Raw genomic sequence first — 17,161 nt, 5'->3', positions numbered from 1 at the left:
ATTTAGCCTTTTTTCAATTATACACAATACTATATTCAATTTTATTTCAGAAAAAGGATTAAATATATTCTTGTATTATTAAAAATTGTTTAAATATATCATTCGTTATATTTTCGAGCCAAACATACTCCTCTCATCATACTTTGACACAAATTTACCTTTAATTTTAACTGTAGGACACATGTCAAGCTAAAAGAAAAAGTCCCAAATCTAAATATCTAACTTTTTTTTTTGTTGAAATCCACCCGTAAAATGGATCAAATTAATTTTATTTTCATTTCTTCTTTTTTGAATACCCAAACATTCAAAAAAGGCGTTTATGTTCATTAGCTAAAATTCATTCCTTCATAGTTTGATCTAGCCATGAGCAGGACATTAACCTTAAACGACAACAAAGTCAAATTTTAAGGAAAATGACCAGGTATCGTGGTTAAGCATACCAGTACAACTCTTTCAGAGCTTCTCAATAGTAAACTTTATTAGTGTATAATATTTTCACATTCAAATTCAGTGACTACTAAAGAATAATCGTATGACAATCTCCAAATTCAGAACCGTCTTTGTTACTGTCCAACAAACAAACAATCAAATGAAAAAAGTAGTGCAAAATTAAAAAAGAAAGTGAAACCCAGTGTAAATTGTAAACGTATAAGGTTTTGAAGGTTTGGATATTGAAAAAAGAAGAAGAAAGAAAATGAAAATAAAATGGATTAGATCCAGTTAAACGGGTGGGTTCAACAACAAAAAAGAAAAGTATTTAGAATTTGGGCGGGTCATTTCATTTTGAGCTTTGACATGTGTCCTTCTCCGAGGCGGATCCAGGATTTAGAGTCCATGGGTGCTAAGTAGATATATCACCTAAATTAGTTTTACGTTTAATTTGAATTATTCGTCTTTCGATCTATTTGACAAATCAATTAATAAAATAGAAATAAACAACAATTATAATTTCTTTCAAAAAGTGTCTGAAGGTTGTTTACGAAAAAATTAATGATAATTGAGGGCCTCACATAGCTTGAATTTCAAGAATAAATAGATATCATATAACCAAGAGAGTATGTATATATGTAGAACTGTAGGAGTTTATGGATAATTTTCGATTTTGGGTTACATGAAAATAGTACCAAGACCTATGTAATTATTTGTCAAGATTACTGACGATCTTTCCATTATATCATCTTGTTGAAGTATATTTAATGCATTTAAATGTTTATGAAATTATCAAATTATTGAAAAGAGAAAAAAATAAAATTATACCCCTTTTGTTTTTTTGTATTAGTTAATTAACTTTATTTTTGCCGTGTTCTTTAAGAGATCATAAAAAAAGACAATTAACTATTTTATTTTAAGATCATTTTTACAAATTTTGTTTACACTTTCAAGAAAAATTAATTGTTAGGATAATGAAAATAAAAAAAAATTGTTTAATTTTATTAATTGACAAATATTTTAGTAATATAAATAATTATTATAGAATAGAATAATACTAAATGTTAAAAGTATGATGAATTAGGCTAAATTTCATAAATATAAAATTATTTAAACATAAAAAGAGTAGCAAAATAATTTGAAACAATGTTTAAAAGAAAAAAAGAAAAAAAAAGGTTGAAAAGCTAATAAACGCTCCAACAGTTTTTGGAAAGAAAAAATTTTAAATATGTCTCGGAGATTTGATCCCCCAACCTCAGGCCCAAACGTTGAGCCTTTAACCATCTGACTACAGAGCACTTTTATACTGTGGGCGACACGTTTAGATTTATCTATATGTTGCATATATAGACCTATATATACGTAAAGTTTCTGTCGAAGTTTGTGGGTGGCGTGACACCCCCACCGCACTGAGTAGATCCGCCCCTGGTCCTTCTGTTAAAATGAAGGATAAATTTGTGTGATAATATGATGAAAGGGGTATATTTGATTCAAAGTATAACATGAGGGGTACATTTGAATCAAAAGTATAACATCAGGGGTATATTTGAATCAAAAGTATAACATCATGGGTATATTTGAATCAAAAGTATAACATAAGGGGTATATATTTGGCCCAAAATATAATAAAGTACATTTAAAGTAGGGAAAAAAATATATCCCTGAACTATCTTACATAGTATGTAGATACCATCCATCATAATTTTAGGACATTGTTGACCCGCCGTCCAAAAACTAGCGCATATATACCCTTTGTACTAACAGACATACATGTGTCATAATCTTATCCACCGTCGATCCAACATTTATTAAATATCGGATCGACGGATAAGATTATGTCACGTGTCCTATTTAGTTTTCTGTTAGAGTGAAGGGCACATATGCTCTAGTTTTTGGACGGTAGAGGCACATATGTCTCAAAAGTATGACGGAGGGTATCTGCATACCAATTATAATAGTTTGGATATATTTGTTCTTTTTTGCTTTAAACTATTCCTAATAATACACGGACATATTTGACCCTTTGCCCATTTTATTTTTTGTCTCACACGATAAGCTGAAAATTCATTCCGTTAAGAAATTTATGCAGTTAGCACGTCTTTTTTATAATTACACAAAAAAAAGGGAATGAGAATTTAAGAAGTATTATCAAAATAAATTGATTGAACCGAAATTGATAAAAATTAACTATTGACATTGAAACAGTTCCAATAAAATTGGAGGCAAAAATTAAAATGAAAATCAGAAGAAGGGCCTGTTAGCTCACAAGAAGTAGAAAACATATTTATTTTGTGATTTAATTTGGACAAAGAAAATGAGACAAGCAACGAAAAAAATAATAATGAAAAAGAAAAAAGGACAACTATACCCTCAAACTACCGTAAATGGTATGCAGATACCCTCCGTCATTCTTTTGGGACATTGGTGTCCCTGTCGTCCATAAATTAGAGCATATGCCCTTCATTCTAACGAAGGGGCGGGGCACCAATGTCCCCAAAGTATGACGCAGGGGCACCAATGTCCCAAAAATATGATGACAGGGGCACCAATGTCCCAAAAGTACGACGAAGAGTATTTGCATACCATTTACAATAGTTCGAGGGTATATCTGTCCTTTTTCCCTAATGAAATTATGTAAAAAATAGAATCTAAATAAAAGCTCTTAGAGATGGTATATCATCATTATAATTTACTTCAACCAGCATCACGTGTACTTTATGTCAATTCAAATTGTTGTATACACTAACAATGAAAATACACAAAATAATGTCTTAAATTAGGGTAGTTTAAAATGCAAATCGAAACTTATAATTTGAATCGATAATTTGATTATTGGGTAAATAATTCGGGTTAATGATTTAACAGTTTTGATCTCGACTTACTATAAATTTTTTATCGACTTATGAATTTGGGTCTCGATTTGACCACATTTCTAATTGGGTGCCCCAATAATTTGATTAAAAGTTTAATAAATTATATTTATATTACTTAAGCCTTAGACAATTTTATCCTTTAGGTTTACACTTCAGTCTCATTACAGTGACTTTATCGTTGACACTCAAACTTCACAGCTATATTTCTAAGCTTGGACATCACTCATTAATTCATTGTCACTGCTCCCACGCAAACGAATTATATTGAATATCATTCTCTAACTATCTAAATTGAGGTTTAAATTGTTGGTTCCCCTACTTTAAGTCATTACAGTGAGTGAGCCTATGAGATATGTCTTCAATTTTGCAATACTACAATCTGCAATGAATTTTTTTGTAATAATGGTCTCATGATCATTAATGATTTTTATTAGTAGTATTGTAATGATTTCTCTTTATAGTTCATCGAAATTAGCTTGGTTATTATGAGGAATTCTTTTGAGTTTATCAATTTGGCAACATTGACATGGTAATATGGAGTTTTATTAAGTGTTTTATGTAGTAATGGGCTAACAGGGAAAAGTTTATCATTGACTACTAGCTGCGTACTCTTAGTCAATGATTCACAATGAAAATTGTATAAACAGTTAACGATTAACTCAATAACTGAATTGATAACAATCACTAATCGATAAATCGATATCTTAACGATTCCATAACAAAGTTAATATGATTATAATTGATAAGCAATATCTATTGATTTGATCCGTCTATATGTAGAAGAACACTTCAACAACTAATGGACTCCTCAATCTTTATTTTTATCTCATCTTTCGTTTGTCATCCTGGTCAAGCCACAAAAAGTACCTTCTTCCTACGAAAGTTATAGAATTTCTAATTTATGACTAATTTTTGTTATGATAGCTTTAAAAAAATAAACCAAAAATACTTTAATTTTTTTTTTTTGAAAAATTTTAAATTGTTTTTAGCCTATAATAGTTTTCATTTTCATTTTGTAACCCAAGGTCCAGAGACTCCAGACCTGAAAAAAAAATAAAAAACCATAAAATGGAAGGTTGAGAAGAAGGTAGTGTATCTCTACCCTGAGCAGTTAGTAGTGGGATCGAACCGCCAAAAGCAAAAGCCCTAGCCTCCTTTAACGAGCCAGAGCGAGGGAGCGAATCGCTCTATTCTCGCTCTGGCTTTTCAATTCATCAACAATTGCCAAGTTCATGATTCCATGCCATGTCGAGAAGGTAATCATTTTTACGAATCGCCTTTTCATTTTGAATGATCTCAGAACTGTAAAATTGTTCTGATTCCGGTACGCAATCTTGACGATTAGGTATCGATACATTTATATATGTTCTTGCGATTATATATGTAATTGGAGATTTGTTCTGTTGTGATTGGATCATTAGATGGAAGATGTGAAGGTTATTAGAAATATTGTGTGGGAATTTGCGTTTTAGGAGGTACTTGGATGGAAGATGTGAAGGTTATTAGAAATATTCCTAAAGATTAGCTGAGGAGAAAGTTAAATTTAAATGGAATTTCATTAAATATTTTTGTTTTTTTTCTGTTAATTCCTAAGATCAGCTAAGAAGACGTTTTACGAAAAATTTCTGAACTATTTTTTCTGATGTTGATTCTTAAGATTAGCTGAGGAGAAGAGTTTTATGAATAATAGGGATTTCTGAAGTGATTATGGCATTTGCTGATCATGTGTACTTTTACAATAGCGATACAACTGAAGAATTTGATTGACAACTTTATCAAAAAAAAAAAAAGTTGATGAGTTAAGTTTATTGTTAATTCTAATTTGTAAAATGAATTTGCATGCACTTAATATGCTTATATATTTTCCAGGGTTCTGTGTAAGTTCTTTGTAAATGGTGCATGTCTGAAAGGAGAGTACTGTGAGTTCTCACATCATTGGAAAGATCCTCCAAACAATGTAATGTATTGGACGTTATAGTTTTTCAATCACAGTTTTGATTGGCCACTTCACTATTTAGTAACTCTTACTTGGATTATTTTTGTAGGTATGCACATACTACCAGAAAGGATTATGTGCCTATGGCAACAGGTGTAGATACAGACATGTTAAAGTTTCTGAACAACATTCACTTCCATCTTCGTCAGCTCCAGCTCAACATCTTTTCTCAGCTTCTCCTCCCACCACCCTCTCGCCTGGAATGCTAGCAGATGGTACAGAAATCTTGTCAGGCATTTCTTCCGAGTATTTGGCTTCAGGCCGACCTTTTTACTCTCCGAACCAGCCTGTATGGAGTGAAAATTCAGAGCATCATGATGCGGCAGTTATTGATAATATTGTCGAGTTAAAGAGGATGAATCCAGCTGATCGATCAATTTGCTCTCTTGCTGCTGCTGGTAAATGTCCACGTGGAAAAAACTGTCCTTATATTCATGGAGATTTATGTCCAATCTGTGCAAAGAATTGCTTGCATCCCTTTCGGCCTCAGGAAAGAGAGGAGCATATAAGAATATGTGAGAAGAGGCAAAAGCGCCTTGAGTTACTGAAGCATAGTCAAGAAATAGAGTGCAGTGTGTGTCTTGAACGGGTACTCTCTAAGACAACTGCAGCAGAGCGGAAGTTCGGGATCCTTTTTGAGTGTGATCATCCATTTTGTATATCATGTATCAGGAATTGGCGCAGTGGTACCCCTTCCTCTGGGGTTGATATCAACTCGACATTTAGGACCTGCCCCGTTTGCCGGAAGCTTTCATATTTTGTCATTCCAAGTGTCACTTGGTTCTCCACAAAAGAAGAAAAACAAATTATCCTTGACAGCTATAAAGCCAAACTCAGGTTCGTCTCCCCTTCTCTATTTTATGTTCTTTGTTTTTATTTTAGATCTTTATTTACCTGAGTGGCTTTTAGAACTATAAGCATGGATGTGACTGTCTCTAAGTGCAACAAACATGGAAATTTCTTTAAAGATTTTATGTGAATATAATTGCAGTTGTAATACATGCATTAAACATATTCGACACAATATCTCTGGTTCGATCAGGACCAGGAGCCCCATTCATTCGTTTATGGGAGCGTCTCTCTGTTCCCATTCTCCACCGGGTCATCAAGTGATTAGCCAGCTCAATCCATTTTTCCATCCGATGATCTTCACCCTAGGACTGACTCTGTTCGACCTGCCTTGATTGCCTAGCACTTTTGAAGAAAAAAGAGATGCATCTTTCTTTTCAACAAGAGGAATCACAGCTGATTATAGTTGTATTAGAAAATTTTTGGTACGAGAATCTATTGATATGATTTCAGGTGTCCGGTTGGGATTCATAAGGGGGTATTCTATTTAGCGATGATACCTTGAGAACTTTGGTCCAAGGTGTTGGTCAGACAACTGTTACAGATTTGAACTTTACGCAGACCAAAAGTTTGTTATTTAAGTGGGGAAGAGTAGAGGGGCTGGCCCATTACCCATCGAGTTTTGAACCACGAGCCTATTGTCCTTCGGGATTCCAAAAAATGTAAATCTTTTTTCCTGATAACAATTATGTTCATTTAGTGGTAGTCAGATTTGAAAAGTCAATTCATAATGTTGTGGGATATGGGGTTTTGTCTAAGTTTCAGAACAATATTCATTGTTATGAGCCCAATGGAACTCTCTTAGATATTCTGGATTGAAAGGAAGGAGAAAGGAAACACCATAAAGAAGCAAAGAAAGGAGAGGAATGATAATTTTTTTGAAATGAGTATGAGTAGGAAAAAAGGAAAGTATGTCATACTGTCATTGACAGTGTCATCTTTATTCAAGTATTTGTTCTTTTCGGAATTACAAACAGATTCTTCGCACCAGCTTTTGCTCCCACCTCCTCCTTTCAGTTTCTCTGCTACATACCAACTGAATAGCAAAAACTTCCTCTTATCACTTTCATCTCCCTTTAGGTGGATACAAAGGTCCATTAGGATATGAAATGACACATCATTTTCCTTTTTTGGTTTCAGCTTGGAACTGACCCGATTCGTAGTCTCATGTTTTTTGATTTATTTGGCTAGTGCTGCTACTTTGTCCAAAGAGGAAAATGCTCATTATTCTTAGATTACTGTGTTTTATGCATTCAATCTTTTTGAAATTCTGTATAATGAAAATAAATTTGTTACCTCAAAGGCATTTTCAATTTTTCTTTTCAACAATTTTCCAAAAAAATAGATGAACTGTTAGCTTGAAGTCTAAACTCTCAGAGTATAGCACGTTTACTTTCTAACTGTACTTTTTAAGTTTAGGATTCTTAGAAGAACTCAATATTTTTATACTTGATAATTTGTTTATTTTTCACATCAAACTAGTCCGGCTAATTTATTCTGGTGGTGTATCTTTGTGTTTCTTAAGCTTTTTTTCTATAAAATGTCCCCCTTTCCCCTTGTTCTCAAGGAAAAAAAAGATTATTTTCTCTTAAGTGTCTTTTTCTCTCTGACTTGATCTTTGTTTTTCAATTTTTGAGCTCAGGTCTATCGATTGCAAGCATTATGACTTTGGCAACGGGACATGCCCATTTGGAAATAGTTGTTTCTACAAGGTACAAATGTTATGATGTCTGTGTGTCTTTAGAATTTGATGTCAAGTGATTTGATGCCATTCTGGTAAAATGACCATCTCCTTTTGAAATAATGGAAGTTTCGATAGAGTTAACCAACACTTGTGGGTGCGACTTGGGGGGATGGGTACTTGAGCTGCGCCAAAGCACACCGAGCTTCAGGTATTAAGTGAGCCTTTAATAAATTTGTTGACCATTGGTAGAGCCAAAAAATTTGACGAGAGTTTCAAAAAATCCAAAAATGCCACATTTGGGATTTGATGTATTTCTCTGACAAGAGGGAGTTGCTGAGGTGGTAAGCACCCTCCACCTCCAACCCTAAGGTTGTTGGTTCGAGTCACCAAGGAGCAAAAAAAGGTGGGAGCTCCTAGAGAGATGTAAAAGAAAAACTTTTTAAAAACTTGTATTTCTCTAATAGTAAAGGGATTTAAAATATTATATATGTATAAAACAAGAAAATTAATCCCATTGACATATTAAACTTTTGGACAAATTGAATCCCCTTCCTTGCCTGATCGATAGCCAACTTGGAGTGAATATTTTTCTTTTGGTTCTGTTTTATCCTAAAACCCTTATTCTCTATAGTGTTTCTCTGTTGATCCAACGTTTGTTTGACTTGTTCGCTTATCATGTTAATTGACATAATATGATTTGTGAATTATGGACCATGAAACCTATCGTGAGAACCGATGGTTGGATCATCCATTATCAGAATAACCAAGTATAGGCTTAAATCAGATCTATATTATGGTGTGCTGGAGAAGCTCCTTTCTATCCCTTCTCATTGTTCTTACACTTCTTGCTACTGCATTGTGGACGTCTTTAGGATATATATATATATATATATATATATATGTATATATATATGTTCAAATCCCAGAGGAGACAAACACTAGGTGATTCTTCCCATTTTGTTCTAGCCTTACCTACTGGTAGGAGATGACATGTATCCCGTGGAATTAGTCGAGGTGTGTGAAAGATGGACCGGACACCATGGTCATCAAAATAATAATATTTTTCATGAACTCCCTTCTTCTCCAACATTCATTGACTCCTTCTCTTTGCTCTCCATCGTATGTTTTTTTCTAGAAAAAATATGATTTTGCCTACATCCTTTTTTCTCCTCTAGAAATTTCCATAAGCTTTGTAGTAAAAGTATGGATTGTTATAGATGATTCTTTCATTCTTTTAGTATTCCAAAGCCGATACCTGATCATTCTTTCCAGAAGTTCCATCATTTGACTCATAAATTGAGCACTACAATTGAAATATCTATTTGTGCATGCACATCAGAACCAATGTACTCTCTCTCTCTCTCTCTCTCTCTCTCTCTATATATATATATATATATATATATATATATATATATATATATATGAAAAGGGAATAAGCACACAGCTGGCCGTCAACATGTCAGCTTCAAATGTGTGCTGATCTTTATATTGAGCTGCTTGGCTAACTGGTTTAAGCCTAACATCTTAAGTACAAGGTCTGGGGTTCAAACCTAGGCAACATCATTTCTTAATTTCTGTTTTATTTCAGCTCATTTACTCATTTGAAGCTTTTGACATTTCGTATTCATATTTTAGTTATTCCATCTTTTAATTTCATATTCATATTTTAGTTATTTCATCTTTTTCTTATTTTTTTTTCAAAAAAAAATTTAATTGAAAATATTGTTTTATATAATTAAAAAGATATATTATTATTATAAAAAAAAACTTATCTATATAAATTAATTTTTACTATAAAAAACATATTAAATAAGTACTACTTAATTAAGTGTAGCAGATACCTATGATGTTATAAATTTAAACTTTTGATTTGTTTGTCCATCTTTTTATCTATAAATTATCTTTTATTTCGATATTAATGTTAGATCATTAATATTATATAGAAAAAAAACAAATATCATTGAATTTGAAAAATTAAAAGTCCACAAATAAATTTTACGAATTTCAAATAATGATGATTGGGCTTGTGCAAAGCATGGGCTTCCCCTTTCTAGTATATATGTATATGTGTATGTTTGTTTAAACGACTCCTTTCTATTAAGTAATAGCTTGGTTAGCCATGCTACTTTAACCTCTCTAAGGTACTTTCAAATATTTATAGACATACCATCCAGCATAGGTTTTTCCACTCTCATATTTTTAATGGTGTATGATGTATGATGACGAATGAGGAAGCTATAGCATTGGATTGCTGGATCTGATGCTATTTTCCAAGATGTTTGATTTTTCAATAAATCAAATGATAGTGTGTAGTCTGTTAGGAAAATCTTGTAGTTGCTTTGCGTCATTTATAAGATGATAAGATTATCCAAGAAACCAAAAAAAATATTATATACTATAGTGTTGGATTGACGGATCAAGGCTTAACGAAGAGATTGATTGTTGATCTCTAATGCCTTGTTACCTTCTAACCTTTAGTTTTGTGCATCAATTCCACAAGCTCATGCTTATACATGTGTTCCTTTGAGATATACATTTATAACCACTTCCAATAACTTGTCAAGCTAAAAAAAATAGAACACTTAAAACTCATTTAATGTGGACTGTTTGTAATTACACTTGCTTTTGATGAAGGTTGTGCTTGTTGTCTTAGCTCTTTTCAGTAGTATATTTTTCCCGAGACATTCTAATTATATATACTTTTAAGTATAAAATTGTCGTTTATATTCAGTTGAAATATTGAATGACACTGAAGTAGAATAATAGTGTTTGAAGAGCGTCTGGTTCAAACGTGATCTAACTTATAGATTGGAATGTATGTGCTAATAATATAGTGATGACTCCCGTTCAGGACTGTATCGTGTCACTCCGTTTCACTGCAGTTCATATTTGCCTTGTTCATCTGGTTTTGGTTTCTTTATTGAGAGAGGAGGGTGTCAGGCTTCAGTGACAGATTGGTTTAGAGGTCAAGGTTATGCAGAAATGCTTAGCATCTGATTTTGAATATAGTTTGTAGCTATTGAAGTCACAAGGGTTTGTTCTCTTCCATAATGGATGTTTCCAATAAAACTTTATGTACTTCTCACAGAGGAAGTCTTGTATATTAATCAAGTTAAAAAGTATTTTCTTTTCTGATCTATCTTTTTTAACTCTAGTATTGTTTTGGTTCAGTCTTTTGTATATTATTCAAAATGCTTACTTACGGATGTTATGGTCCACATTGCAGCATCAATACCGTGATGGCCATCTGGAGGAAGTGGTACCGCGTCATCTTGGTCATGAAAATGGAAGAACAGTGATTGCTAAAAATATTAGGTTACACCCGTCCAATCTGCTTTCTTCATTTTTCTATGATGACAATGGTCACGGGTGTTTACTATTTCTTTTGGTTCGTAATTGACTGATATTCTTGCTTGTGACTGTTACTTTCAGGCTCTCAGACCTCCTTGGCAATTTGAGAAGAAGGTGAGCTGTGAAATGCTTATAACATATCAGGGTAAGTTCGAGTTTACATATCTTCTTCTTTTTCTTTTACTTGGTGGTAACTTTTGCGTGTAGAAGGATTTCAAAGGGTTGGTTTTTGTAATTTTATGTAAACGAAGAAAAAGAATTTCCTTCCAACTCAATATTTCATGCGGTTATTGACTGGTTATTCTACCATCATCCATTCCATGTTTTTCTTTTATCCTTCCAATTTAAAATTCTTCTAATATCTTTTCATAGCCTGTTCTACAATAGCCTTCAATGAGCAACCATTTGCTTGATGTGTAAGTGACAACAGTGTTCAATTCATTCTGAGCATTCTTCTGATTATCTGACTGCAGGGTTGAAGTCGGAAACAACTTACATTCCTTCTATGTGGTTACATGATTTATTGAATTTTGTGAGGTAAGACATGATCACTTTCCTTGGTCATATTGAATCTTGATTAGCTTCTCCGGAAACTGTGAATATATTGACTTTAGCATGTTCTAGATTCTTTCAGACTAGACTCTTTTACCTAAGAAATTTGCCATCTAGGGCTAGCATCTGACCTTCAATGAAATAGCGCCTGCTCTCTGATCTTGTCTAGAACTGGACAATAGCCAAGCTGGAGCCCCCTTTTAGACGAAGCTGCTTTCCCCCCCTAAGAAGCTCTCCAGCCTAGTATTAGCATTATCTGTCCAAAGAAAATACTGCAAGTTAGCTGATGTTGTCTAGGTATGGGTACTGGCTCGACTCTACTCGTCTTATTTGTGTTTTAGCTCGACTTGTTTTGAAAGAGGGAAAGTTCGGGTCAGTTACCATAAAAACTCGGCTCAGCCAAAACTTGGCTCAAGCTCGACTTGGTCAAAGCTTGATTTGCCTCAACTTTCTCTACTCAAACAATTCAGTTAAGTCATGTCACTAATACTTCAAAAATAAAAGTTTAAGCTCTAGTATTGAATAAACTTACTAATTCAGATTTTAAAGTGTTAGTACTTCTACAATACTTTTTTTACAAAATGGCCGTTACTAATTTAGCTATATTGTTAAAACGATTGTAACTTAAGCTACTCTATGGCGACATAACATTAAAACACAACAAAAAAGTTGATTAATGAACTGAAATCATTAATGTGGTTCACCTCAGTATATTAAATTGTTTTGAATTTTTTTAATATGTTTTATATTAAATTTTCTAGTCAACTTCTGATCTAATATTTTATGTACTTGTATTAATTTTCATGCTTTTATTTGATTTAAAATTATAGTAAATGGCTTGTTTCTGTTTCAGTGCTGGTTAATTATGCATTGGGAGTTGAGGTGCAGACACGGCATTCCAGACACAAGGGACTTGCTTGTATAATCATGGATGCATGTGTATGGAACAACCTATCCCCTCCATAAAAAAAATAATTAAAAAGAAGTACGACGATAAAGTGTATATGGATTGTGTATATTAGAGATTATAACTAATTATACTTGCAATTGTGAAGAGCATATATAATAATAAAAAAAAACAAACTAAAAGGAGCAGGGAAATGTTTTTGGCGGTAAGTATTCCTCTTTCTACCATTTTGTCTATATTTGTTTCACTGTGTTTGTTTATTGGCGGTAAACTATTTAACTAATCTTCTACTTCAAAATGGCCTCTCCAAATCTGTGATATACAGTATTTCGGAACTAGTATATAAATACTCTCTGATAGACTTTTGGAATATTGGTGCTTCTATTGTCCAAAAATTAGAGCGTATATGCTTTTTTCACTTACGGACTGACACGTGTGTCGTAATCTTATCCATCGATTCGATATTTATCGACGGATAATATTGTGTCACGTGTCCCTATTTAGTCTTCCGTTAGAGTGAGCGACATATTTGCTCTAGTTTTTTGATGGCAGGGGCACCCATGTCCCAAAAGTATAACGGAGGGTATCTGCATATCATTTATGATAGTTCAGAGGTATATTTGCATTTTTCTCTTTAATAAATAATATCCTTACCTTAATTTTCTGCCTTTGAAACATCTGGTTAACTAAAAATCATAACAATGGCAAGCATGACCATATTTTTTTAATTTTTCTTTTTGAGAGATATATACACTGGTGTTGTGGAATTCGACCAAATTGCTAATTGAATGAAGAAAAGGACATATTGATCAAATCAACGACAATTAAATAGTAATTAACTGATTTGAGATTTTATTACAGAGTAATGATTTATAGTTAAAGAATCAATATTGGTTTGTTTGTCATTGCTGCTAAAAATGACTTATTTTTAGAATTACTTTATTAAAATGGTTTTTAGAAAAATGTTGTTGGAGAAAACCAATTTGTGTTTGACTAATTCATTTGAAAAGTCTTTTTTAATTTGACGAACTTTTTAAAAATAGTGATTTTAAGAGTAAAATTACAAGGAAATAACAACTATTAATCTACTTCTAATATTGAGATTATCTTTTAAAGAGAAACTATTTTAAACATCTATTCTAAAAAAGTTGACTAAACAGTTATTGTTATTAAATTAAATGTACATATTTAAATTTTCAATCAATATCATACCTTTTTTCTGAGAGGATTGAAATCTTTACTTGTTATTTTTTTATATAGTGTTATCATCTTTTTTTCTAATTCTGTAAAATTATAAGTAAAATAGTATGTAAAATATAAAATAATAATATATAAAAAGTAAAATAAAATATAAATTTTATTATATAAACATGAAAAAGAAAATTATTAAATAAAATTTAACTAAACATATTAAATATGTTAATTAATTAAATAAAAAATATATTAATATATATGTACATATGAAAGAAATATTTTAGCCTTGAGAAAAATAATATTTTTTGTTTATAAATTTTTTTTCAATGAGCAGAAATTTTTCAGCTTCTTACAACAACAGAAAAAAATACTTCTGCATCCATTTAAAAAAAACTAATTTGCCAAACACATAACTTTTCAACAAATTTCAGTAGCAATAGTAAAATTTTAGTTCATGAACTATTGTCCGTGATAAAACATACTTCCTCTGTCCCCAATTGTTAGTTGATTATTTTTTTTGTAGTTTCAAGAAAGGACAAAACAAAATTTATCTATTATATCCTCAATTAGTTAGTTTGAAAAATATTGAATTTCTTGAAAATCTTAAATTTTTACTTGATCCACTACTTCAAAATTAATAAAAATAAAATGATAAACTCACTATATGAATAATATTTTCTTAATAAATATGTCAATTTAAAATTGTCTGTGTAATTAGGGACAAAAATTTTCTTCTTTGTTCAATAACTCCTTTCTACTTTTTCTCCTTCAAAATGAATTTAGTTGAGCATTATTATCAACGTATCATCAAAATTCCCGTTTATCATTTGTTTCATCAAAAGCTACAAGCTACTCTCGTTTAATCGAAAGAGAGATTGGTTTCGCTCTATTTTTTTATTTATCCAATCAAATTAATAAGTCATTTTTTTGGTTGAGTTTTCGAGATATATAGTTAATACTTCCAAATATTTATTTCATGATTTACGAAATACTGCGAATTTAATACAAAAAGATGAACTCTTCATTATTGCCCAAACCAATAATTATTTTTTTTTTAAAAAAAAAACAAGAATAATAAACCCTGCTATAGAGGAAGAAAAAGAAAAAAAAAAAGAAATTTCTCACTCAAGCATTAAAATTCAAAATACAACTGCATTTATCTACATAAATACCGGCGGTAACGCAGATAATTAAATAGTCATCAAATCAATGGCCGGAGCGATCTATCTAGTTCCTGAGAAGAGCGGCAACAGAGAAGATCAGCGAGGAGCAGATAATCGCACTGGAAATCGGTAGTGAAAACGCACCGCCTTGGTCCGGCGACGGTGCCGGAGCCAATGTCGGTTCCTGAGCGGAAGCAACCGCCGACAAAATCGCAACAATTGCAAAAAACACAGCCATAGCTTTCACTTCCATATCGAGGAGAATCGGAAAATGCAGTGAATCGGAGAGAAAATTGAAGTTATAGATAGATCGGAATTGGAATTGAGATTGGGATGAAGAGTGAAGAAGGTGGAGTAAGGGTTTATATAGGGGAGTGAGAAAGCGTGTGGGCCCAGGAAAAAGCTGGAAGAATATGCCACGTTGAGAAAGTTGATTTGATCAAGTAAACAGAAAGAGTCGCCGGAGAAGTTGAGAGATCGTCGCCGTCACGCTGTTAATGCAGATGGGGCCACATGTCAATATAAAAGGTAAGCAATTTTCACTAATACTATAATAATCAAATGATTGATTAGTGTAATTAATTGTAGATAAGGTCATTTTTACTAGTACTCTCTCAGTTTCAAAAAGATTAGCCTAGTTTAATTTGCAACAAGCTTAAGAAAAGAAAGATATTTTTTAATCTTATGGTTCTAATTTAAAGTTATATCAAATATATCAAAATACCTTTTAATCTTGTAATCTTAAACATGTCATGTGAAAAGTTAAAGTGTTGTTAAAAAAGAAAAGAGATCAATCTTTTTGAAATAGATTAAAAAGGAAATAAGATCATTTTTTTTGAAACGGAGAAAGTATTAAATTTTATGTAGCACCATTTAATTTGATATATATTTAAGAAAAAAATCGATTTTAAAATTTTGATTTAAAAAATTGATATTTGTGTGGTTATAAATTATGTTATTAAAGGTAAAACATGTATTACATTGTTTTTAATTATGGTAAGATCCCATTCTTTTAGAAACGGACTTAAAAAAGTCACATTATAAAATATGACGAAGTAAGTATAATTTAAAATTTTTCATTTTATTTTTAATGAAATGATCCTCATATAAACATATAAAATATTTTAAAATGGTTTTAGACAACAATTTATTTCAAAAAAAATAAATATACACTTATATATCATGTAAAACCAAAGATGCCACATGAAATCGGGGATCAATTATTATACTTATTATTATTATTATTATTTTTTGTAGGTTTGTGATTAGGTTTGTTTTTTTCTCTCTCAAGGTGGATTCGAAAAAAAGAAAGTTAGTTGGCGAGGTAGGTAGGAATATGAGAAATACTGGTTGGACACGATGCTTTGAAATGAGTTGTTTCTTAAAAATGAATCACATTTTATATAAGCAAAGTTTAACTTACAAAGGAAATTTGAGAAAGAAAGAATTTTTTAAAAAAAATTATGACTCAAAATAAATATTTAATTTAAAATTAAATTGTCATTAAATATGAAAATGTGTCTTTTTTTGGATCAAAAAGAAAAAACAAATCATATAAAAGGTTAAATAGGGAAATGTTTTTTTTGAGCTGATTGAAAAGAAAAAACGAGTCATATAAATGGAGACAAAACTCAAGCAGCCTATTAATATTATATATGAATAACTTATTTCTATATACTTACCAAACATCATATACTTTATACAAAAATAAAATAGTACATGAATAACTTATTTTCTTTTTTATCTATCAAAATTTTTTTAATTAACGAAAAACTTTAATTTTAACTTCTATAATCTATATATCGTTAGATCTTTCAATAATATCATTTTTATATAACAATACCTCGTTGTGACAGTCAAGTTTTCTCGAAATTGATTAGTTAGGTTTTATTTTATCAAATATTTTAATGCTTCAATACATTATAAATCTACTCAACACAGTAACAAATTATAACCATATCATTCAGTTTTAAAATTGTATATGTTGGTATGATCGATAGTTAATAATTTTACGTTCAAGAATAAATCATTTGAATAGGTTGATTATTCATCAATTTGAGTTGTACATTTCCCTATAGATTTTTTCAAATTCTCTTTTGTTGAGTTTTATTTGCGTTAAATTTCTCACCATAAATAGGTTTTTCTTTTAGGAAAAAGTTTTGG

General features: G+C 31.3%; 1 protein-coding gene across 2 annotated transcripts; it reads left to right on the top strand.

Moving 5' to 3' along the window:
• Positions 1-4,305: 4,305 nt before the first annotated feature.
• Positions 4,306-12,868, top strand: LOC107008594 (E3 ubiquitin-protein ligase makorin). 2 transcript variants are annotated; one of them, XM_015207697.2, is made up of 8 exons: positions 4,306-4,558; positions 5,172-5,259; positions 5,348-6,135; positions 7,790-7,859; positions 11,058-11,146; positions 11,264-11,327; positions 11,656-11,719; positions 12,588-12,868. In XM_015207697.2, the coding sequence occupies exons 1-6, from the start codon at positions 4,548-4,550 to the stop codon at positions 11,298-11,300; spliced, it is 1,083 nt and encodes a 360-aa protein (XP_015063183.1). In that variant the 5' UTR covers positions 4,306-4,547; the 3' UTR covers positions 11,301-11,327; positions 11,656-11,719; positions 12,588-12,868. The 2 variants fall into 2 exon arrangements, with proteins under 2 accessions (XP_015063183.1, XP_027770883.1); XM_027915082.1 differs by lacking the exon at positions 5,172-5,259.
• Positions 12,869-17,161: the final 4,293 nt, after the last annotated feature.

This window comes from Solanum pennellii, chromosome 1 (assembly GCF_001406875.1).
Source record: "Solanum pennellii chromosome 1, SPENNV200".
In the NCBI taxonomy this organism is placed as follows: Eukaryota; Viridiplantae; Streptophyta; class Magnoliopsida; order Solanales; family Solanaceae; genus Solanum; species Solanum pennellii.
This window is presented reverse-complemented; position numbering and strand designations above follow the sequence as displayed.